We start from the raw sequence: 20455 nt of genomic DNA, 5'->3' as shown, positions 1-20455 counted from the left end.
TGGAGCTACAGAGAAATATTCAAGAGCTAAGGGATGAATTTAGGAGGGATATAACAGAAATGAAACAAACAATGGAAGGATTTAAGAGCAGACTGGATGAGGTGGAAGAGACTGTTAACAGAATAGAAATCAGAGAACAAGAATACAGAGAAGCTGAGGCAGAGAGAGATAAAAGGATCTCTAGGAATGAAAGAATATTAAGAGAACTGTGTGGCCAATCCAAATGGAAAAATATTCACATTACAGGGGTACCAGAAGAAGAGAGGAAAAAAAAGGGATAGAAAGTGTCTTTGAAGAAATAATTGCTGAAAACTTCCCCAATCTGGAGAAGGAAATAGTCTCTCAGGCCATGGAGATCCACAGATCTCCCAACACAAGGGACCCAAGGATGACAATACATGTAATAATTAAAATGGCAATGATCAAAGACCAGGACAAAGTATTAAAAACAGCCAGAGAGAGAAAAAAGATCACCTACAAAGGAAAACCCATCAGGCTACCATCAGACTTCTCAGCAGAAACCTTACAGGCCAGAAGAGAATGGCATGATATATTTAATGCAATGAAACAGAAGGGCCTCAAACCAAGAATACTGTATCCAGGAGGATTATCATTTAAATTTGAAGGAGGGATTAAACAATTCCCACATAAGCAACAGTTGAGGGAATTTGCCTCCCAGAAACCATCTATCTCTACAGTGTATTTTAAAGGGACTGCTCTACATGGAAGTATGCCTAACGCTAAATAGCTGTTACCAGAGAAAATAAAACCACACAAAGAAAGTAGACCAATCACATACTAACTAAAGGAAAACTAAAATCAGCTCTCCAGAAAATCAGTCAAGGGAAATACAAAGAGTACAGAATAAAACACCTAACATATAAAGAGAGGAGGAGGAAGAAAAAGGAGAGAAAGAATCATCAGACTGTTTTTATAATAGAGTAGTAAGTGAGTTAAGTTTGATGGTTAGATAGTAAAGAACCTGCCCTTGAACCTTTGGTAACAACGAGTCCAAAGCCTGCAATGGCAATAAATACATATTTATCAATAATCACCTTAAATGTAAATGGCCTGAATGCACCAATCAAAAGACAGAGTAATAGAATGAATAAAAAAGCAAGAACCATCTATATGCTGCTTATAAGAGACTCATCTCAAACCCAAAGACATGCACAGACTAAAAGTGAAGGGATGGAAAAAGATATTTCATGCAAACAATACGGAGAAAAGAGCAGGAGTTGCAGTACTTGTATCAGACAAAATAAAATTCAAAACAAAGAAAGTAATGAGACAAAGAAGGACATTACCTTCTTTGGATAATGATAAAGGGGTCAGTCCAACAAAAGGATATAACCATTATAAATATCTATGCACTGAACACGAGCATCTACGTATGTGAAACAAATACTAACAGAATTAAAGGAGGAAATAGAATGCAATGCATTCATTTTTGGAGACTTCAACACACCACTCACTCCAAAGTATAGATCAACCAGACAGAAAATAAGTAAGGACACAGAAGCACTGAACAACACACTAGAACAGATGGACCTAACGGACATCTATAGAACTCTACACCCTAAAGCAGCAAAATACAAATTCTTCTCAAGTGCACATGGAACATTTTCCAGAATAGACCACATACTAGGCCACAAAAAGAGCCTCAGTAAATTCAAAAACATTGAAATTGTACCAACCAACTTCTCAGATCACAAAGGTATAAAACTAGAAATAAGTTGTACAAAGAAAACAAAAAGGCTCACAAACACATGGAGGCTTAAAAACATGCTCCTAAATAATCAATGTATCAATGACCAAATTAAAACAGGGATTAAGCAATATATGGAGACAAATGACAACAGCACAAAGCCCCAACTTCTGTGGGAAGCACTGAAGGTACTACTAAGAGGAAAGTATATAGCAATTGGGGCCTATTTAAAGAAAGAAGAACAATTCAAGATGAATAGTCTAAATTCACAATTATTGAAACTGGAAAAAGAATAACAAATGATACCCAAAGTCAGCAGGAGGAGGGACATAATAAAGATCAGAGAAGAAATAAATAACATTGAGAAGAATAAAACAAAAGAACATATGAATGAAACCAAGAGCTTGTTCTTTGAGAAAATAAACAAAATAGATAAACCCTAGCCAGACTTCTTAAGAAAAAAAGAGAACCTACACACATAAACAGAATCAGAAGTGAGAAAGGAAAAGTCACGACAGACCCCATAGAAATACAAAGAATTATTAGAGAATACTATGAAAATTTATATGGTAACAAACCGGATAACCTAGAAGAAATGGAAAACTTTCTAGAAAAATACAACCTTCCAAGGCTGACCCAGACAGAAAAAGAAAATCTGAACAAATTACCAGCAATGAAATTGAACTGGTAATCAAAAAACTACCTAAGAACAAAACCCGTGGACCAGATGGCTTCACCACTGAATTTTATCATTTAGTGAAGACCTAATACCTAAACTCCTTAAAGTTTTCCAAAAAGCATAAGAAGAAGGAATGCTTTCAAACTCATTCTATGAGGCCAGCATCACTCTAATTAACAAAACCAGGCAAAGACACCACAAAAAAAGAAAACTACAGACCAATATTCCAGATGAACAAAGATGCAAAAATATTCAACAAAATACTAGCAAACCAAATTCAAAAATACATCAAGAGGATCATGATCAAGTGGGATTCATCTCAGGGATGCAAAGATGGTAAAACATTCGAAAATCCATCAATATCATCCACCACATCAACAAAAATGACAAAAACCACATGATCATTTCCATAGATGCTGAAAAAGAATTTGACAAAATTCAACATCCATTCATGATAAAAACTCTAAAAAAAATGGGTATAGAGGGCAAGTACCTCAAATAATAAATCCCATATATGACAAATCCACAGCCAACATCATATTTGACAGCAAGAAGCTGAAAGCTTTTCCTCTAAGATCAGGAACAAGACAAGGATGCCCACTCTCCCCATATCTATTCAACATAGTACTGGAGGTCCTAGCCACGGCAATTAGACAACACAAAGAAAAAAAGGCATCCAGATTGGTAAAGAAGAAGTCAAACTGTCACTGTTTGCAAATGATATGATATTGTACATTAAAAACCCTACAGAATCCACTCCAAAACTAGATCTAATATCTGAATTCAGCAAAGTTGCAGTATATAAAGTTAATACACAGAAATCTGTGGCTTTCCTATACACTAACAATGAACTAGAAGAGAGAGAAATCAGGAAAACAATTCCATTCACAATTGCATCAAAAACAGTAAAATAGCTAGGAATAAACCTAACCAAGGAAGTGAAAGACCTATACTCTGAAAACTAGAAGACCCTCTTAAGAGAAATTTTTTAAAAGAGGACACTAGTAAATGGAAATTCATCCCATGCTCTTGGGTAGGAAGAATTAATATTGTCAAAATGGCCATCCTGCCTAAAGCAATCTACAGATTCAGTGCAATCCCTATGAAAATACTGAGAGCATTCTTTAATGAACTGGAAGAAACAGATCTAAAATTCATATGGAACCACAAAAGACCCCAAATAGCCAAAACAGTCCTGAGAAGGAAGAATAAAGCAGGGGGGATCTCGCTCCCCAACTTCAGGCTCTACTACAAAGCCACAGTAATCAAGACAATTTGGTACTGGCACAAGAACAGACCCGTAGACCAGTGGAACAGAATAGAGAGTCCAGATATTAACCTAAGCATATATGGTCAATTAATATATGATAAAGGAGCCATGGATATACAATGGGGAAACGACAGCCTCTTCAACAGCTGGTATTGGCAAAACTGGACAGCTACATGTAAGAGAATGAAACTGGATTACTGTCTAACTCCATACACAAAAGTAAACTCAAAATGAATCAAAGACCTGAATGTAAGTCATGAAACCACAAAACTCTTAGAAGAAAACATAGGCAAAACTCTATTGAATATAAACATGAACCACTTCTTCATGAACATATCTTCCTGGGCAAGGGAAACAAAAGCAAAAATGAACAAGTGGGACTGTATCAAGCTGAAAGCTTCTGTACAGCAAAGGACACCATCAATAGAACAAAAAGACATCCTACAGTATGGGAGAATATATTCATAAATGACATCTGATAAGGGGTTGACATCCAAATTATATACAGAGTTCATACAACTCAACAAACAAAACACAAATAATCCAATTAAAAAATGAGCAGAGGATCTAAACAGACACTTCTCCAAAGAAATTCAGATGGCCAACAGGCACATGAAAAGATGCTCCACATCGCTAATCATCAGAGAAATGCAAATCAAAACCACAATGAGATATTACCTCACACCAGTTAGGATGGCCACCATCCAAAAGACAAACAACAAATGTTGGTGAGGATGTAGAGAAAGGGGAACCCTCCTACACTGCTGGTGGGAATGTAAACTAGTTCAACCATTGTGGAAAGCAGTATGGAGGGTCCTCAAAAAAGTAAAAATACAAATACCATTTGACCCAGGAATTCCACTCCTAGGAATTTACCCTAAGAATGCAGGATCCCAGTTTCAAAAAGACATACGCACCCCTATGTTTATCGCAGCACTATCTACAATAGCCAAGAAATGGAAGCAACCTAAGTGTCCATCAGTAGATGAATGGATAAAGAAGATGTGGTACATACACACAATAGAATATTATTCAGCTATAAGAAGAAAACAAATCCTACCATTTGCAACAACATGGATGGAGCTAGACGGTATTACGCTCAGTCAAATAAGCCAGGTGGGGAAAGACAAGTACCAAATAATTTCACTTACCTGTGGAGCATAAGAACAAAGCAAAAACTGAAGGAACAGCAGACTCAGAGAACCCAAGAATGGATTAACAGTTAACAAGGGGAAAGGTACTAGGGAGGATGGGTGGCAAGGGAGGGAGGAATAAGGGGTAAAGGGGGAATTACAATTAGCACACATAATATAGAGGGGGGGTGCATGGGGAAGGCAGTATAGTACAGAGAAGACTAGTGATTCTATAGCATCTTAGTACGCTGATGGACAGTGACCGTAATGGGGTATGTGGGGGGGACTGGATAATGGAGGGAATGTAGGAACCACGGTATTGCTTATGTAATCATATATTAATGATACCAAAACTTTAAAAAATTATTAAAAAAAGAGAAGCAAATAAGCTACAGAATACCTTGATTCCTTTATCCCCAAGAAACTGCAGATGTATGAAGAAGCTATGGTTCTTCATTATTGTTCAATATTGAAAACAAAGTTGGAAAGTTGGATTCCTAGTTTGCTCCTTTACTTTATTAAGTGATCAGAATAAAATTACAGTGATCGTAAACTTTTTCAAGCATTTCATGTTTTCACTTACTTCCTATAGTGAACATCTGTTTCAATTTGCTCCAAATCCTGTTCTTTGGAAATAAGGCCCATCACCCATCCAACATGACTGGCGGGAGTTAGCGACTGTGGTTTGTGAGACTCAGGCCTTGCCGAGACCATGTGCCACCCCTGTGCCATCTCTTTTTCCACAGGGACTGGTCTACTTCAAGGGCAGGGGATCCAGGGGAGACAACAGTCCTTTTGTAGGATCTGACCAGTGGACCCCAGCAAAGGAGGCTGGCTCTCTTCTTTTGGATCATAGATCTCAAGGTGTGCACCTCTGGCTGACACTGGCCTCTTTCCCATTACATAGTGAGGGCCAGCCTGAAAATGAAGCCAGGAAACAGAAACACAGTCAAGAGATTGAGGCAAAGAGCCCTGGCAACATCATCTGTGGCTCTGCATCTAGCTAAGCCTAATACAGGACATGAAGGTTTTGAGGTGGTTACGTCAGTGAATCAGTGCACATGAAGCATTTCTTTTCCAGAGATTTGAATGCAACTTATTTTAGAACTGAACAAGACAGATTGAATAAAAGAAAGTTTTATCTTGAACTTTCCTGATAGACATTTTCTCCCCAGGCTCTGTGGCACCAATTTTAACAGTTCCATCAGTGGCCTTGATAATAGTCACAAAGGATGTATACAAATTGTGTCATTTGGTTGAGGAGTGGAGTTTGAAAATAACAATCTTTCCATTCTCTTTGCTTTAAAACACATCTCAAAACATTTATTACACTTAGCTCATAATTCAGGTACATTTTTCTTCTAAAAATAAGAGTAGGAGAATCATTCATTTTATAATATATTCAAAAGCAGAACTCATCCATGTTTTCCAGTGTTCCAAGGAGTGAAGAAAATGGTACAACTAAACAACTGTAGCAAAATGTGTGTTTCCCATTTTGGCGTCTCTGTTTTAATGGCCATAGGAAATCCTTTGTTGTTTTCATCTTGGTTTCAACATTGTATAGTGTCAATATCCTTTTCTTCCTCTGAATCTTGACCTAGTATCCAGCTGAAAATAAATATACAATTAACTCAAATTTTGTTCAACATAACTAAACCCAACTTTGGTTATGGGGTGTCACTGCATAAGAGAAGTAAACTATTTCCTAGCACAATCAAAAAGGCAATTGTCAGAGCTACTAAGATAAAATAATAACAAAGATGACATTAAAACAAAAGTTCCATTTAAGATCACAATAGGAATTTTCCTCTCAGGTAAAATCCAAATTACATTTATTTTCTGAACTACATTTATATGTCCTAGCCAACTTAACTCTCTTTTATTTGGGTTAATATTCAAATGTATTTGAAATCTTTAAACAACAACCAAGAAAAGAAGGAGCCTTGAAAAATGTTACATAACACACACACAGCCATTCTGGGATTCACAGTTCCTAAACTGCCTGCTCATAGGGTGATAGCATGTTCTCTGACTTGAGCCTCACAGTGCAGTCTCTTAAGGGTGTTGGGTAGGGTGGAGGATCCTAAAGTCGTATATATTGCAAAGTTGCATAGTTAGTCAGTATCACTCCCTAGGAATTCTATAGGAAGGAATTATTTTTAAATGAGTTAGACCCTGTTAATGATTCCACCACAGCCAGATGTGGGACAGACAGCCCTTCCTTCATCTGATCACTACATGAAGTAGCTAAGCTGTATTTTCAAAAAATCAGTAAGTAATCTTTAAACATAGGAACATAATCAGGATGATGAGATGTTTCTACTATGAGGGAACAGCCAATTCAAACTTCCCATCTCATCTTTGTTCTGGAATATGCACTCATGTTTTTGAAATATTAAGTAAAATTACCAGCATAAAATTTCAATTGTTATGTTTCAGGTTTTTGCCAAGCTTGTATAACTAAAGTTGCATTGGTTAAGTGTGACATAATTCCACTAACTTGGAGGACTAATAGTGAATCACAGTCTTAGAGAAAGGCTGAACAAATCTATTAGTCTGCTAAAAATAGATTCTCTAGACTGCTCTTTCCAGTGTCAAAGTGTAAGTGAAACTGCATTGTACTGATGTTTAGAAATGGTCAGAAGCACTTTGACTTTTTATTGAAGATTGCTACAAATTTCTGCACAAGGCAGATCAATTGTGAACAATTTTTAAGTGTTTTGATTTCTTGAAGTTTTTGGAGATTAAAGACTGAGGATTAGGCAGGGAATTCCAGGGAGTTTATGACAAATTCAGTCTTGGATATGATTATATAGTATAGCTCATCATTGTCTCCTACACTAACTAGTCTTTATGACTTGTCAATTATCTAAACATGATTCAAAATTCTGGGAAGATCTCAAGGTTTGCAATTTACATGGGTAACAAAACTATGTAAGAGAAACCAAGAAAACCCTTTTTTACATTAAAAACAGGCAAATATGGCACAGAACTGTGTCACTTAAGAGGGGTAAGAAGGCATGGCCAAATCTAACTGTCCATCTCCCTGGATCCAGTTAGTTGCCAAATGTGCTCAAGTTCTCTGGCTTCCTGGGTCATAAGAATACTGTACCCTCCGCTTCTGTCAACAGAAGGGAAGGGGTTTGCAATGCAATTACTCACCAACCAAAAACAGGTTCAAAGTCCAAGTAACTGCTTTCTATAAAGGATGTTCACTTTTCTGATTTCATACTTTTATTTCACAGAGAGAAGGCTCTGTTTCCATTCCTAGTATCTTCCTGCATTTTTGAGATCAAAGAATGTTAGAGCAGAAGCCTTGAGTTCATAATGTCCTCTTAGACTCTCTTTCCATCATCAATCACTCTAAAAGTTCAGAGATGCTCACATTTTCTCCTAGGCATATCTACACTAAGGCACACGGACAGACACCTTGGACCCCCACATTATGCGTTTGTGTAAAACTGTCAAAAAACCTGAAGTCATAATGACCACCATCAACTTTCCCCTCACCAAGACTGCATTCTCACACTTTCAAAAATTCACAAAGATTGGCAGCTGCAGTTAGCATAGTGGCAAAATAACAACAATCAGCTCCTGGTTTCCGAGACTGCTACCTAACCTTAACTCACTGGAGTAAGACACATTATCTGCACCCTTCTTTCTGAATGACAGCACTGCTTCCTATTTATAATTACTAAGTCACATTACTTAACTCCATATAGCTAATGTTTAGCATAAGCTTTTAAAAACTTTAACCACTTACCATTGATCTTTTACATTCAAAAAATGAGTATTTCAAAGCTTTGCAGTTTCCTTCCTTCAGACACTGCCGAGGGGATTTTCCTTCCTATGACAGACAAAACTGTATAAATACCCAGGAAATTTTCTCACAAAGTACAGAATAATTGTCCTTCCAAAAATAATTCTTTCAACAAGTTAACCAAAAGAAGAAAATAGTAAATTATATAAGAAATAGTTCACAATTCATCTTGACTATGGTACTTAAATTAAGGAAGAAAAATGTGTAAAAAAACTTTTGCGCACTTTAAGCGCACTCTTGAATTCTTGAAAACACTGGTTTCTGTGAGATACTTTATTTAAGATATGTATATAAAAATTTAGAAACTCTTATTTTCAGCTCCTTAATGGTAAGGGAAAGAGAAAAGATGAAAGTAGTAATCAGGTTTCTTCAGTGTTTTTAAAACTTTTACGCTCAAGAACTAAGGACAGAAAAGAAAGTAGCGTGTGTCAGAAAGAGGGAGGGAGGGAGGCAGTGTGCGCGTGTGCACGAGCCTATGAGACACGAGGCAGCAAGCTGTAGTGGTGAATGTAAGTCTCCAGCTGTAGCCTCTTAATGCAGGCAACTCTACCTCCAGCACATCTCTGTGTTTTCCCACCCCCTAGCCTCCATGGCCAAGTTCTCTATTCTGAGAAGCTCAACTGAGTAAGAACTGGAAGACAAAAAGGAGACAGTAACAGAATTTACTCATATTTGTGAGAGAGCTGCCTGGGCCAGATGTGAGATTAACTCATCTGAGAACAATTCAGTTCAAAGGGAGGTTCAGAAGAAACCTGGACTAAAGCATGCCCTTTCTGCCATTAGGGCTCCTAATTCTGGCTCATTAACATGGTGGGTTAAACATCCTGGAGGCAGGATGCTGCTATGAGAATGTTCATCAGAGAAACACTTATTTCTAACTCTTAAATAATTAGACTTTTAAAAATGATTAAAACTCAGATTTGAGGATCAGGATTCAAGATGGCTGCGTGAGAGGTGAGACAGAGAACTCCTCCCAAAATCACATATAATACAAAAATATAGTTAATACAACTAATCCTAAAAGAGCAACAGGAAAGAAGGCTGCACCAGATTGCATACACCAGAAGAAAAGAGCAGACCTCACGAAACAGGATAATGTACCAAACCCTTGATCTGGAAGGACTCAAGCCCTTCCCCCACCGCAGCTTAACAGCAGGAGGAAGAGAAATGGAGCAGGGACTGGGTGGAAGCCTAGGACTGCTGAACACCCAGCCCTGGAGATATGCTTTATGAGCACAAACCTACATTGCATGGTGCTCTGGAGATAAGTGGGGTTGGAAAGCTAAAACAGGCAGAATAATTGGAGAGACTGAGATTCCAACCATTTGTGGAGGACAGGGATCCATCCACATACAGCTGCTCTGGGACAAAGAAAAGGCGGACAGTCTTGAGAGGCTTCCTAGCAGCGAGAGGGCTACTGAAAGGGCAGGGTTTGCACAGAGCTTGCTGCGTGGGAGAAGGGATAGGTGGGCAAGGTTCTTTGGGCGCGCTCTGCCCAGCAAGTTGTGAACACTCAGGAGCTTCAGGCACTCCTTTCCTCTGGCTGGCTACTCAGCTCTGAAGCCCCCCACTGTGATACACAGCCTGCTGTGCCTCCCTCCTAGCCTGCTGGCACTGGCTCACAAACCAGCAGTCCCTGCCCTGGCATCAGGCCAGCCACAGGGAGGCCCTGCCTACAGCAACTACAGATGCAAAGCACAGAGGCTTATTATACCTTTGTGCTGGGGCCACTGATTCTGACAGTGGAGACAGGTGATGCAGTCAAGAGGAAGGAAACTTTTTCCTCCCCCCCAGGCACCAGCACCACTCGCCTGTGACCTACGACATCACTCCAAGGCTAAGAAGCTCCAGGGACTAGTGTTTCTGGGTACTAGAGGACACCACATACTAATATGAAATGTCAAAGGAACCTCATTCAGACCAAAACCTCACAAACACCAGAAAAAGGCCCAAATGAAAATGAATTCACCAATCTTCCTGAAAGTTCAAAATAAAAATCATAAACGTGCTTATGGAGGTACATAAAAATATTCAAGAACTCAGGGATGAATTTAGGACAGAGATTCAATCATTAAATTCCATATCAGAAATGAAACATATAATGGAAGGACTGAAAAGCAGATTAGAAGTGGTGGAGGAGACAGTAAATGGAATAGAAATTAGACAAGAGGAATACAAAGAAGCTGAGGCACAGAAAGAAAAAAGAATGTCTAAGTATGAAAGAATATTGAGAGAACTGTGACCAATCCAAACGGAAAAACATTCGCATTATACAGGTACCAGAAGAAGAAGAGAAAGAAAAAGGGATAGAAAGTGTTATTGAGGAGGCAATTGCTGAAGACTTCCCCAGTCTGGGGAAGGAGATGGTCTCTCAGGCCATGGAGGTGCACAGATTTTCCAACACAAGGGACCCAAGGAAGACAACACCAAGACATATAATAATTAAAAGGGCAAAGATCAAGAAAAAGGACAGTCTTTTAAAAGCACCCAGGGAGAGAAATAAGATCACATACAAAGGAAAACCCATCAGGCTAACATCACACTTCTCAACAGAAACCTTACAGGCCAGAAGGGAGTGGCAAGATGTATTTAATGCAATGAAGCAGAAGGGCCTCAAACCAAGAATACTCTACTAGGTAAGATTATCATTTAAATTTGAAGGAGGGATTAAACAATTTTCAGATAAGCAAAAGCTGAGAGAATTCACCTCCCACAAACCACCTTTACAGTGCACTCCGGAGGGACTGCTATAGATGGAAGTATTCCTAAGGCTAAATAGCTGCCACCAGGGGAAATAAAACCACAGCAAAAAAAGGAGAACAATTAATTACTAACGAGATGAAAAATCCAATCAACTACCCCCTCAAAGTCAATCAAGGGATACACAAAGAGTACAGAATATAATACCTAATATATAAAGAATGGAGGAGGAAGAAAAAAGAGAAAAAAAAAAAAGAACCTTTAGGTTGTGTTTCTAATAGCATACTGAGTGAGTTAAATTAGACTGTTAGATAGGGAATTACCATTGAACGTTTGGTAACCACGAATCTAAAGCCTGCAATGGCAATAAGAATATACCTATCAATAATTATCCTAAATATAAATGGTCTGAATGCACCAATCAAAAGACACAGAGTCACTGAATGGATTAAAAAACAAGACCCATCTATATGCTGCCTACAAGAGACTCACTTCAAACCTAAAGACATACACAGACTGAAAGAAAAGGGATGGAAAAAGATATTGCACGTAACTAATAGGGAAAAAAAAGCAGGAGTTGCAGTACTTGTATCAGATAAAATAGACTTCAAAGCAAAGAAAGTAATGGGATAAAGAAGGACATTACATAATGATAAAGGGGGCAGTCCAACAAGAGGATATAACTATTATAAATATCTATGCACCCAACACAGGAGCACCTACATATGTGAAACAAATACTAACAGAATTAAAGGGGGAAATAGAATGCAATGCATTCATTTTAAGAGACTTCAACACACCACTCACTCCAAAGGACAGATCAACAAGATAGAAAATAAGTACGGAGACAGAGGCACTGAACACAGTATTAGAACAGATGGACCTAATGGACATCTACAGGACACTCCATCCAAAAAAACAGGATACACATTCTTCTCAAGTGCACATGGAACATTTTCAAGAATACATCATACACTAGGCCACAAAAAGAGCCTCAATAAATGCAAAAAGATTGAAACTGTACCAACCAGCTTCTCTGATCACAAAAGTATGAAACTAGAAATAAATTACACAAAGAAAACGAAAAAGCCCACAAACACATGGAGGCTTAAAAACATGCTCCTAAATAATCAATGGATCAATGACCAAATTAAAACACAGATCAAGCAATATATGAAGGCAAATGACAACAATAATTCAACACCACAAAATCTGTGGGATGTAGGAAAAACCATGCTAAGAGGGAAATATATTGCAAAACAGGTCTACCTCAGGAAAGAAAAACAATCCCAATTGAACAGTCTAAACTCACAATTAACAAAACTAGAAAAAGAAGAAAAAATGAGGCCCAAAGTCAGTAGAAGGAGGGGCATAATAAAGATTAGAACAGAAATAAATAAAATCGAGAAGAATAAAACAATAGAATCGATAAAAGCAGGAGCTGGCTCTTTGAGAAAATAAACAAAATAGATAAACCTTTAGCCAGATTTATTAAGAAAAAAGAGAATCTACACACATAAATAGAATCAGAAATGAGAAAGGAAAAATCACTATGGACACCACAGAAATACAGAATTATGAGAGAATACTATGAAAAATCATATCCTAATAACTGGATAACCTAGGACAAATGGACAATTTTCTAGAAAAATACAACCTTTCAAGGCTGACCCAGGAAGAAACAAAATCTGAAGAGACAAATTACCAGCAAGGAAATTGAATTGGTAATGAAAAACTACCTAAGAACAAAACTCCTGGACCAGATGGTTTCACTGCAGAATTTTATCAAACATTTAGTGAAGACCTACTACCCATCCTCCTTAAAAGTTTTCCAAAAAGTAGAAGAGGAGGCAATACTCCGAAACTCATTCTATGAAGGCAGCATCACTGTAATACCAAACAAAGGCAAAGACCCCACGAAAAAAGGAAATTACAGACCAATATCCCTCATGAACATAGATGTAAAAATACTCAACAAAATATTAGCAAACTGAATTCAAAAATACATCAAAAAGATCATCCATCATGATCAAGTACGATTTATTCCAGGGATGCAAGGATGGTACAATATTCGAAAATCCACCACATCAACAAAAAGAAGGACAAAAACCACATGATCATTTTCAGAGATGCTGAAAAAGAATTCAAAAAAATTCAACATCCATTCATGATAAAAACTCTCAACAAAGTGGGTAAGAGGACAACTACCTTAACAAAATAAAGGCCATATATGACAAACTTACAGCCAACAATATATCTTAACAGCAAGAAGCTGAAAGCTTTTCCTTGAAGACTGGGAACAAGACAAGGATACCCACTCTCCCCACTTTTATTCAACATAGTTCTGGAGGTTCAAGCCACGACAATCAGATAACACAAAGAAAGAAAAGGCATCCAGATTGGCAAGGAAAAATTAAACTGTCCCTGTTTGTAAATGACATGATACTGTACATTAAAAACCCCAAAGAATCCACTTCAAAACTACTACAATATCTGAATTCAGCAAAGTTGCAGTATACAATATTAATACACAGAAATCTGTTGCATTTCTATACACTAACGATGAACTAGCAGAAAGAGAAATCAGGAAAACAATTCCATTCACAATTGCATAAAAAAGAATAAAATACCTAGGAATAAACCTAACGAAGGAAGTGAAAGACCTATACTATGAAAACTAGAAGACACTCATGAGAGAAATTAAAGAAGACACCAATAAATGGAAATACATCCCATGCTCATGGATAGAAAGAATGAATATTGTCAAAATCGCCATCCTGCCTAAAGCAATATACAGATTCAGTGCAATCCCTATCAAAACACAAACAGCATTCTTCAATGAACTAGAGCAAATAGCTCTAAAATTCATATGGAACCACAAAAGATCCTGAATAGCCAAAGCAATCCTGAGAAGGAAGAATAAAGCGGGGGGGATTATGCTCCCTGACTTCAAGCTCTACTCCAAAGCCACAGTAATCAAGACAATTTGGTACTGGCACAAGAACAGAACCATAGACTAATGGAACAGACTAAAGAGCCCAGATATAAACCCAAGCATATATGTCAATTGATACACGATAAAGGAGCCATGGATATACAATGGGGAAATGACAGCCTCTTCAACAGCTGGTGTTGGCAAAAGCAGACAGCTACATGCAAGAGAATGAAACTGGATTATTGTCTAACCCCATACACAAAAGTAAACTCAAAATGGATCAAAGACCTGAATGTAAGTCATGAAACCATAAAATTCTTAGATGAAAACATATAGGCAAAAATCTTTTGAATATAAACATGAGCAACTTTTTCCTGAATGCATTTCCTGGTGCAAGGGAAACAAAATAAAAAATAAACAAATAGGACTACATCATGCTCAAAAGCTTCTGTACATCAAAGGACACCATCAACAGAACAAAAAGGCATCCTACAGTATGGGAGAATATTTTTGTAAAGGACATATCCAATAAGGGGTTAACATCCAAAATATATCAAGAACTCACAGGCCTCAACACCCAAAAAGCAAATAATCCTATCAATAAATGGGCGGAGGATATGAACAGACAATTCTCCAAGAAATTCAGATGGCCAACAGACACATGAAAAAATGCTCCACATCACTGATTATCAGGGAAATGCAAATTAAAACCACAATGAGATATCACCTCACACCAGTTAGGATGGCCAACATAGAAAAGACTAGGAACAACAAATGCTGGTGAGGATGCAGAGAAAGGGGAACCCTCCTACACTGCTGGTGGGAATGTAAACTAGTTCAACCATTGTGGAAAGCAGTATGGAGATTCCTCAAAAAACTAAAAAGAGGAATAGGAATTCCACTCCTAGGAATTTACCCTAATAATGCAGGAGCCCAGTTTCAAAAAGACATATGTACCCCTATGTTTATCGCAGCATTATTTACAATAGCCAAGAAATGGAAGCAACCTAAGTGTCCATCAGTAGATGACTGGATAAAGAAGATGTAGTACATATACACAATGGAATATTATTCAGCCATAAGAAGAAAATAAATCCTACCATTTGCAACAACATGGAAGGAGCTAGAGGGTATTATGCTCAGTGAAATAAGCCAGGCAGAGAAAGACAAGTACCAAATGATTTCACTCATCTGTGGAACATAAGAACAAAGCAAAAACTGAAGGAACAAAACAGCAGCAGACTCCGAGAACCCAAGAATGGACTAAGAGTTACCAAAGGGAAAGGGACTGAGGAGGGTGGGTAGGAAGGGAGGGAGAAGGGGAATAAGGGGCATTACAATTGGCAAATGTAACAGTTGGGGGGGCACAGGGAAGGCAGTATAGCACAGGGAAGACAAGTAGTGACTCTACAGCATCTTATGACACTGATGGGCAGTGACTGTAATGGGGTTTGTTGGGGGGACTTGATAATGGGGAGACTCTAGTAACTACAAGGTTGCTCATGAGATTGTATATTGATGCCAAAAAAAAAAATCAGACTTGACAAACTAACAACTGCAAAAGTAGGTTTAGAGCTAGAATCGACTCATATTTTTCCTTGAAGGTAAACATGTTATAAAAATCCTATTACTTTTTCAGTATCTTAAAATATTTGGACAAATATACTGCTCTCAATTTAACTTCACACTTTAATATATTGGACACTTGGAAGTATCTGCAGAAAGCATATTGCACAATTCAAAAGAGGTAAGATTAAGACTTAATTGTAGTGAAATTCCTCTTTTTTAACACCCTACCCTACTTATTGTCTAGTAACTAAATTCTGACAAGGAGTATTTATTTTAAAAAATATTCAGAAGGTCCCAAATAAGTTTAGCAGAAGGTTAAAAAATAGATAGTGGATACTGGTGCCTACACAGGGCTGGTAATAGCAGGTAGAAAGGTGCACACGTGCACATGCTGACCGGCAGTGTGAACACATCAGAAAGCCAGGAGAGTTCCCAAGGGGTAAGAGGGAAAGATGCTAAAGAGGTTTAGCTTCCCAAGAATGTAAATACAGATAACAACATCTAGAAAAAGTAAACTCAAAACTTTTTGAATCACCTAAGGTTGAATGACCTTAAACTACGACTTGCAATTCATGAGGGAAAAAAATCAAAACTTTTATTACTATTAAGAAAATATATATATATATATATATATACTGCATAGAAACAGCCTTATACAATACTCATTATAAAGGAAGATCGTGAAATCCAAGGTGAGTTCCAATGAAAATAAATCAAGCAGTTTTGTCTGAGAATAAAAATGACCCTGTTCAGTGTTAACTTTAAAAGCTCAAACAGCCACAATTAGGAGCCCTAAATATCAGAACATCTTTCCCATTGGCACTAAACACTGTAGGCAACCAGGAATGATGTAGGCTAAGTAGGGCTACCTGCTCTTCATCAGGGACTAACCCTCCAGCAGAATTTGACACCTCCACCTCACCACTGCAGCCACTCCCCCATTCCTTTATTTTGCAAATGCCAGTTACACTCCTAGTTTTTATTCTGAAAAAAAAATTACAGGAGACCTTATATGGCATTCCTGAACCCGGGCCACCTTCCAGCCTGTCTGCTTGGGTTCTTGATCTCAAGTGTCATCTCCATCAGTGAATCTGAGAAGTGAATCAGGATGGAGCAGCAAGCTTCCCTGCACTATTATGTTCCTCCTTCCAATTCTAATCCAGTGTGGCTGATAGGATGTGTGTTGCTCACATGAACAATGCGAAGGCAGAAGACTGTAAGTAGATGCTCCCTCAAACCATACTTAAGGTCTTTTTTTTTTCATGAGCTTTCAACCCATATCCCCAGCTGCCTAGTGGGAATATCCATCTAGAAGCACTAAAGCTAAGAGAGAAGTATTAATTCACCTTCCTACACCTCCTCCCCAAATGGCACTGCTAGGTGTCCCTTAATCTCCACTCTTCCTTTTCAGTGGGGCATACAGTTGGGCTAGATTTCCCAGCCACCCTTGCAGCTGGATGTGGTCATGTGACTAGGTGCTAGCCAGTAGAAATGTGGGAAACTGAAATGTAAAATTCAGTTGGTCCTTAGAGGAAAGTGATTTGCCCTCCTACCTCACTTTACTCCTTTATTTTACTTGGCCTGATGATGTAAATGCAAGGCAATCTTGGACCGCGAATGTAAGTGACATCCTGTCTCCCATCACAGTCCCTAAAACCATGAGGTCAAGCGTGTCTGGACCAATGGGAGCCACCCAGGCCCTACTTATAGGCACAAGAACAAAAGAGGGAATTCTTTAGCCGGCTTAAGCCATTTGTATTCTGGGTTTCTGTAACATGTACCGAACCTATATCCTAACTAGTACACTTCAAGTGTGTTTGCCTTCAGAAGTCAAGACTGATGATTCCCAAACATGGTTGTGCCCATCAATCCACCTTGTACTTTTAACTTATTGATACATTTAATTTATAGGGGAGGGGTGGGGAGCTGTGGAATCTGTAGTTTTAAGCCCTTCACCCCCATCTTCAGGTTATTCTGATGAAGAGTCAGTTGGTCTGGAAGGTTAATGGAGACACAAAGGAGATAACTTGAGATTACTTGTGCATAGTTTCTACCTTGCACATCTCTCAGGAGTCTTAATATCCTAACAAGTCTATACAAGAGATGCCTTGAAGAATCCTTGCTGCTTCTCTCCAGCCCCCACAGGAACTTATATCATCACCATTACCCTGAGTTTCTCTGAGCCCGTACAGTTCCTTGACCATCTCCCTTCGCAGCACTTAGAACTAAATACTTTGGTCAATTTCCTCCCTAGAGTGATGTCCCGCAGTTTTTCAGGTGGGTTAAAGACTGGCAAGAAAAGGCTACAGTATCCATCTGCCAAAAGATCATATTAACTTAGGAATTAAACATCTTATAAATGAGGTGCCTATACAGAGCCGGCTGGGACCTCAGGAGAATTTTCTGTGATCTCCCGAGTTTCCGGTGAGTAGTACTGGGCTGTAGCTGCGTGACACTATCTGAGAAGGTAGGATATTGTCTTCATCTGCAAAACTCAATGTTTTGCCTCAGCACTCCCTTGTACACAACTCCAGATGAAGTCACCGTTCAGGATGAATTTAACACAACTGTAAATGCACTTCCATTTAAGGGACTCGTTATAAACATCCATTTCTCCTAGTTGACCAAATTCGCATTAATAAGGTCAAATTCCCAATGGGGGAAAGTCTACCATGAGTCCTGGTCATGCTCTCTGCCTACAGCTTTCTAGCTTTCCAGAGATATAATTTCTACACAGAAGTGAATGTGTCCCATTCATCTGTGTGTCCCCTCAATTAGAGCTTGGCACTCAAATGTTTGCTAAATAAGTGAATTAGTCATTGCAAAAAGCCAACTTAGTATTCTTCTTACCACCATTATCTTCCTGCATTTCTGGAGTTTCTTTTCTCAGCCTCCCTAGTGTACTTCCTTCCCTTGATTGCCCATCTCCATGATCTTCCTGATGTTCAATGTCAGGAAAAAGTCAAGCTCCTCACTCTGACATACAAGGGCCTTCAAACATGGCAGCCTGTCTTTCAGGCCTTCTGTTACAAGCCCTGTCCTCCAGGCCAAATGGCACTGGCTCCTCCTGGCCCTCCTACATCTCCTTGACTCTGCCCATGCTGTTCTTTCAGATTCTCCACACAACCATCACAGCCCACTCCTTTCCTTGATAACTACTACTCACCCTTTAAGACTCAGATCAAATGTCATGTCCTCTGTGTGAAGTTTAAAATTCTCAAGCAAACTACGTTGCTCTCCACTGGGTCCAAGGCATTTTGCTCCTAAATCTAACACATTAAACAAATATTTGCTAAATGCTTACACAGCCCTTACCACAGGAATTTAGCCCCTTAGTGTCTAGACTTCCCATGAGACCACACTATGTAGTAGTGACTGTAACTGATTCATCTTTCCATCACCAGTGCCTGGCATCATGCCTATCACTTACTAGGTATTTACCTAGCAGCTAGCTGAATATCTGCACCAATGAAGCAGCAGATTGGAAACAGCTCCCCTTGTAAGGGGAGCCTGAAGAGGGGCCACCTCACCACTATCCTCATCTGTATAACAAAGTTGAACTAGATAACCTCTTAAATTCATAACAACCCTTAAGTTTTACTAGACAATGGGAGGTGGGTCTGGCTGACTGCTAAGTCAGTGAGCCAAATGTGAATCCTCAATCAGCAGAAACAGAAGACAGCTTTATGGGGGATGCCCATTTTGGGGTAGTTGTCTTTTCTCTGAAATAAGAGCAACTTTCTGAAATTACACTCCAAATGTTAAACTAATTGCACACAACTGATTGCCCTCTCATCAGGCCTCTGTAGATGGAAGCAGCACTTCAGTTGCGCTCCAGAACCCAGGTCCCCAGTTAACTCTGAACCTCACTGCATGGCTCACACCATTCAGATTGGCTCCTGAGACCTGTGGCTTCAGTGAGGGAAAAGCAGGGGAAGCTGGATAGAAAATGGTGAAAACACGGAGCTGCCTCATATACAGCTTATCCAAGAACGTACAGAACTGCAACTCAGAACAAATTCAAACCAACACACGTGAATACAGGGTACAAGCAGCCACAACTGAATGGAAAAAGGAGAAATCACTAGCCAAGACTGTGCACCAGGGTATGTAATTCTCTGATAATTTACAGATTCTCATATTCTAGCGTGCACCTCTCATTCTTCTTTGTCTCTCCAAAATCTAGCAGAGCGGCAGCATTCAATAACTCGTTTAATCTCTACAAAAACCCAACGGGTGACTTCGGTATCTCCACTTGAGCACGGGAGGGAACCGAGGCTCTGATAGTGGATTTGCGCCCAGCCTCATTAAGTCGGAGGTGTGATCTACACCCAGGACGGCTATCGAAGCCACGTCTCTGATCGCCACCGGGAGCCCTTCGCCGGGCCCTGCCTCCCGGTCTCAGGCGTCGGCATCACCCGAGCTCCTGGTCGCACTACCTGGAGCACACAGTCAGACTGCAGCAGACAGGCGCCCAGGTCCTCCTTCACGCCCGCGCACGCGCCGCCCTCCGGCTTGTCCTCGTAATACCGGGGCATGGCGATGCCTCCAGCTCGCCGTCGGCCCAACCCGCTTCCGTTCACAACGGCTGCCCGCCCGGCGGGGGCGAGCGACTTCCGAGACAGGAGACCGGAAACTGGC

At 39.4% G+C, this 20455-nt stretch overlaps 2 protein-coding genes across 2 annotated transcripts in view; one reads left to right on the top strand and one right to left on the bottom strand.

Moving 5' to 3' along the window:
• INPP4A (inositol polyphosphate-4-phosphatase type I A) overlaps positions 1 to 18201 on the top strand; it is a 189183-nt gene extending 170982 nt beyond the window's left edge. Inside the window, exon 26 of the mRNA XM_057496956.1 lies at positions 18069 to 18201. Coding sequence (XP_057352939.1) covers positions 18069 to 18150 — 82 coding nt within the window. The 3' untranslated portion in view covers positions 18151 to 18201. The remainder of the gene's footprint in view (positions 1 to 18068) is intronic.
• On the bottom strand, positions 5912 to 20455 carry LOC118909495 (cytochrome c oxidase assembly factor 5). Its single transcript, XM_036879993.2, has 3 exons — positions 20254 to 20455; positions 8554 to 8637; positions 5912 to 6398 (listed from the first exon to the last, which is right to left on the bottom strand). Exons 1-3 carry the CDS (start codon positions 20350 to 20352, stop codon positions 6357 to 6359), a joined length of 225 nt encoding a protein of 74 aa, XP_036735888.1. The 5' UTR covers positions 20353 to 20455; the 3' UTR covers positions 5912 to 6356.

Source organism: Manis pentadactyla, chromosome 2 (assembly GCF_030020395.1).
Source record: "Manis pentadactyla isolate mManPen7 chromosome 2, mManPen7.hap1, whole genome shotgun sequence".
Lineage (NCBI taxonomy): Eukaryota > Metazoa > Chordata > Mammalia > Pholidota > Manidae > Manis > Manis pentadactyla.
Note: the sequence above shows the minus strand (reverse complement) of the source record. Positions and strands in the feature narration are given on the sequence as shown.

What these genes read in the sequence shown, in the direction of transcription:
- LOC118909495 (XM_036879993.2), bottom strand. Translation starts at nt 20,352, where the DNA reads ATGCCCCGGTATTACGAGGACAAGCCGGAGGGCGGCGCGTGCGCGGGC. An exon ending in AGTCTGACTGTGTGCTCCAG is followed by an intron (nt 8,638 to 20,253) that starts GTAGTGCGACCA and finishes TGTCTGTCATAG; the next exon opens with GAAGGAAAATCCCCTCGGCA. An exon ending in TTGAATGTAAAAGATCAATG is followed by an intron (nt 6,399 to 8,553) that starts GTAAGTGGTTAA and finishes ATTTATTTTCAG; the next exon opens with CTGGATACTAGGTCAAGATT.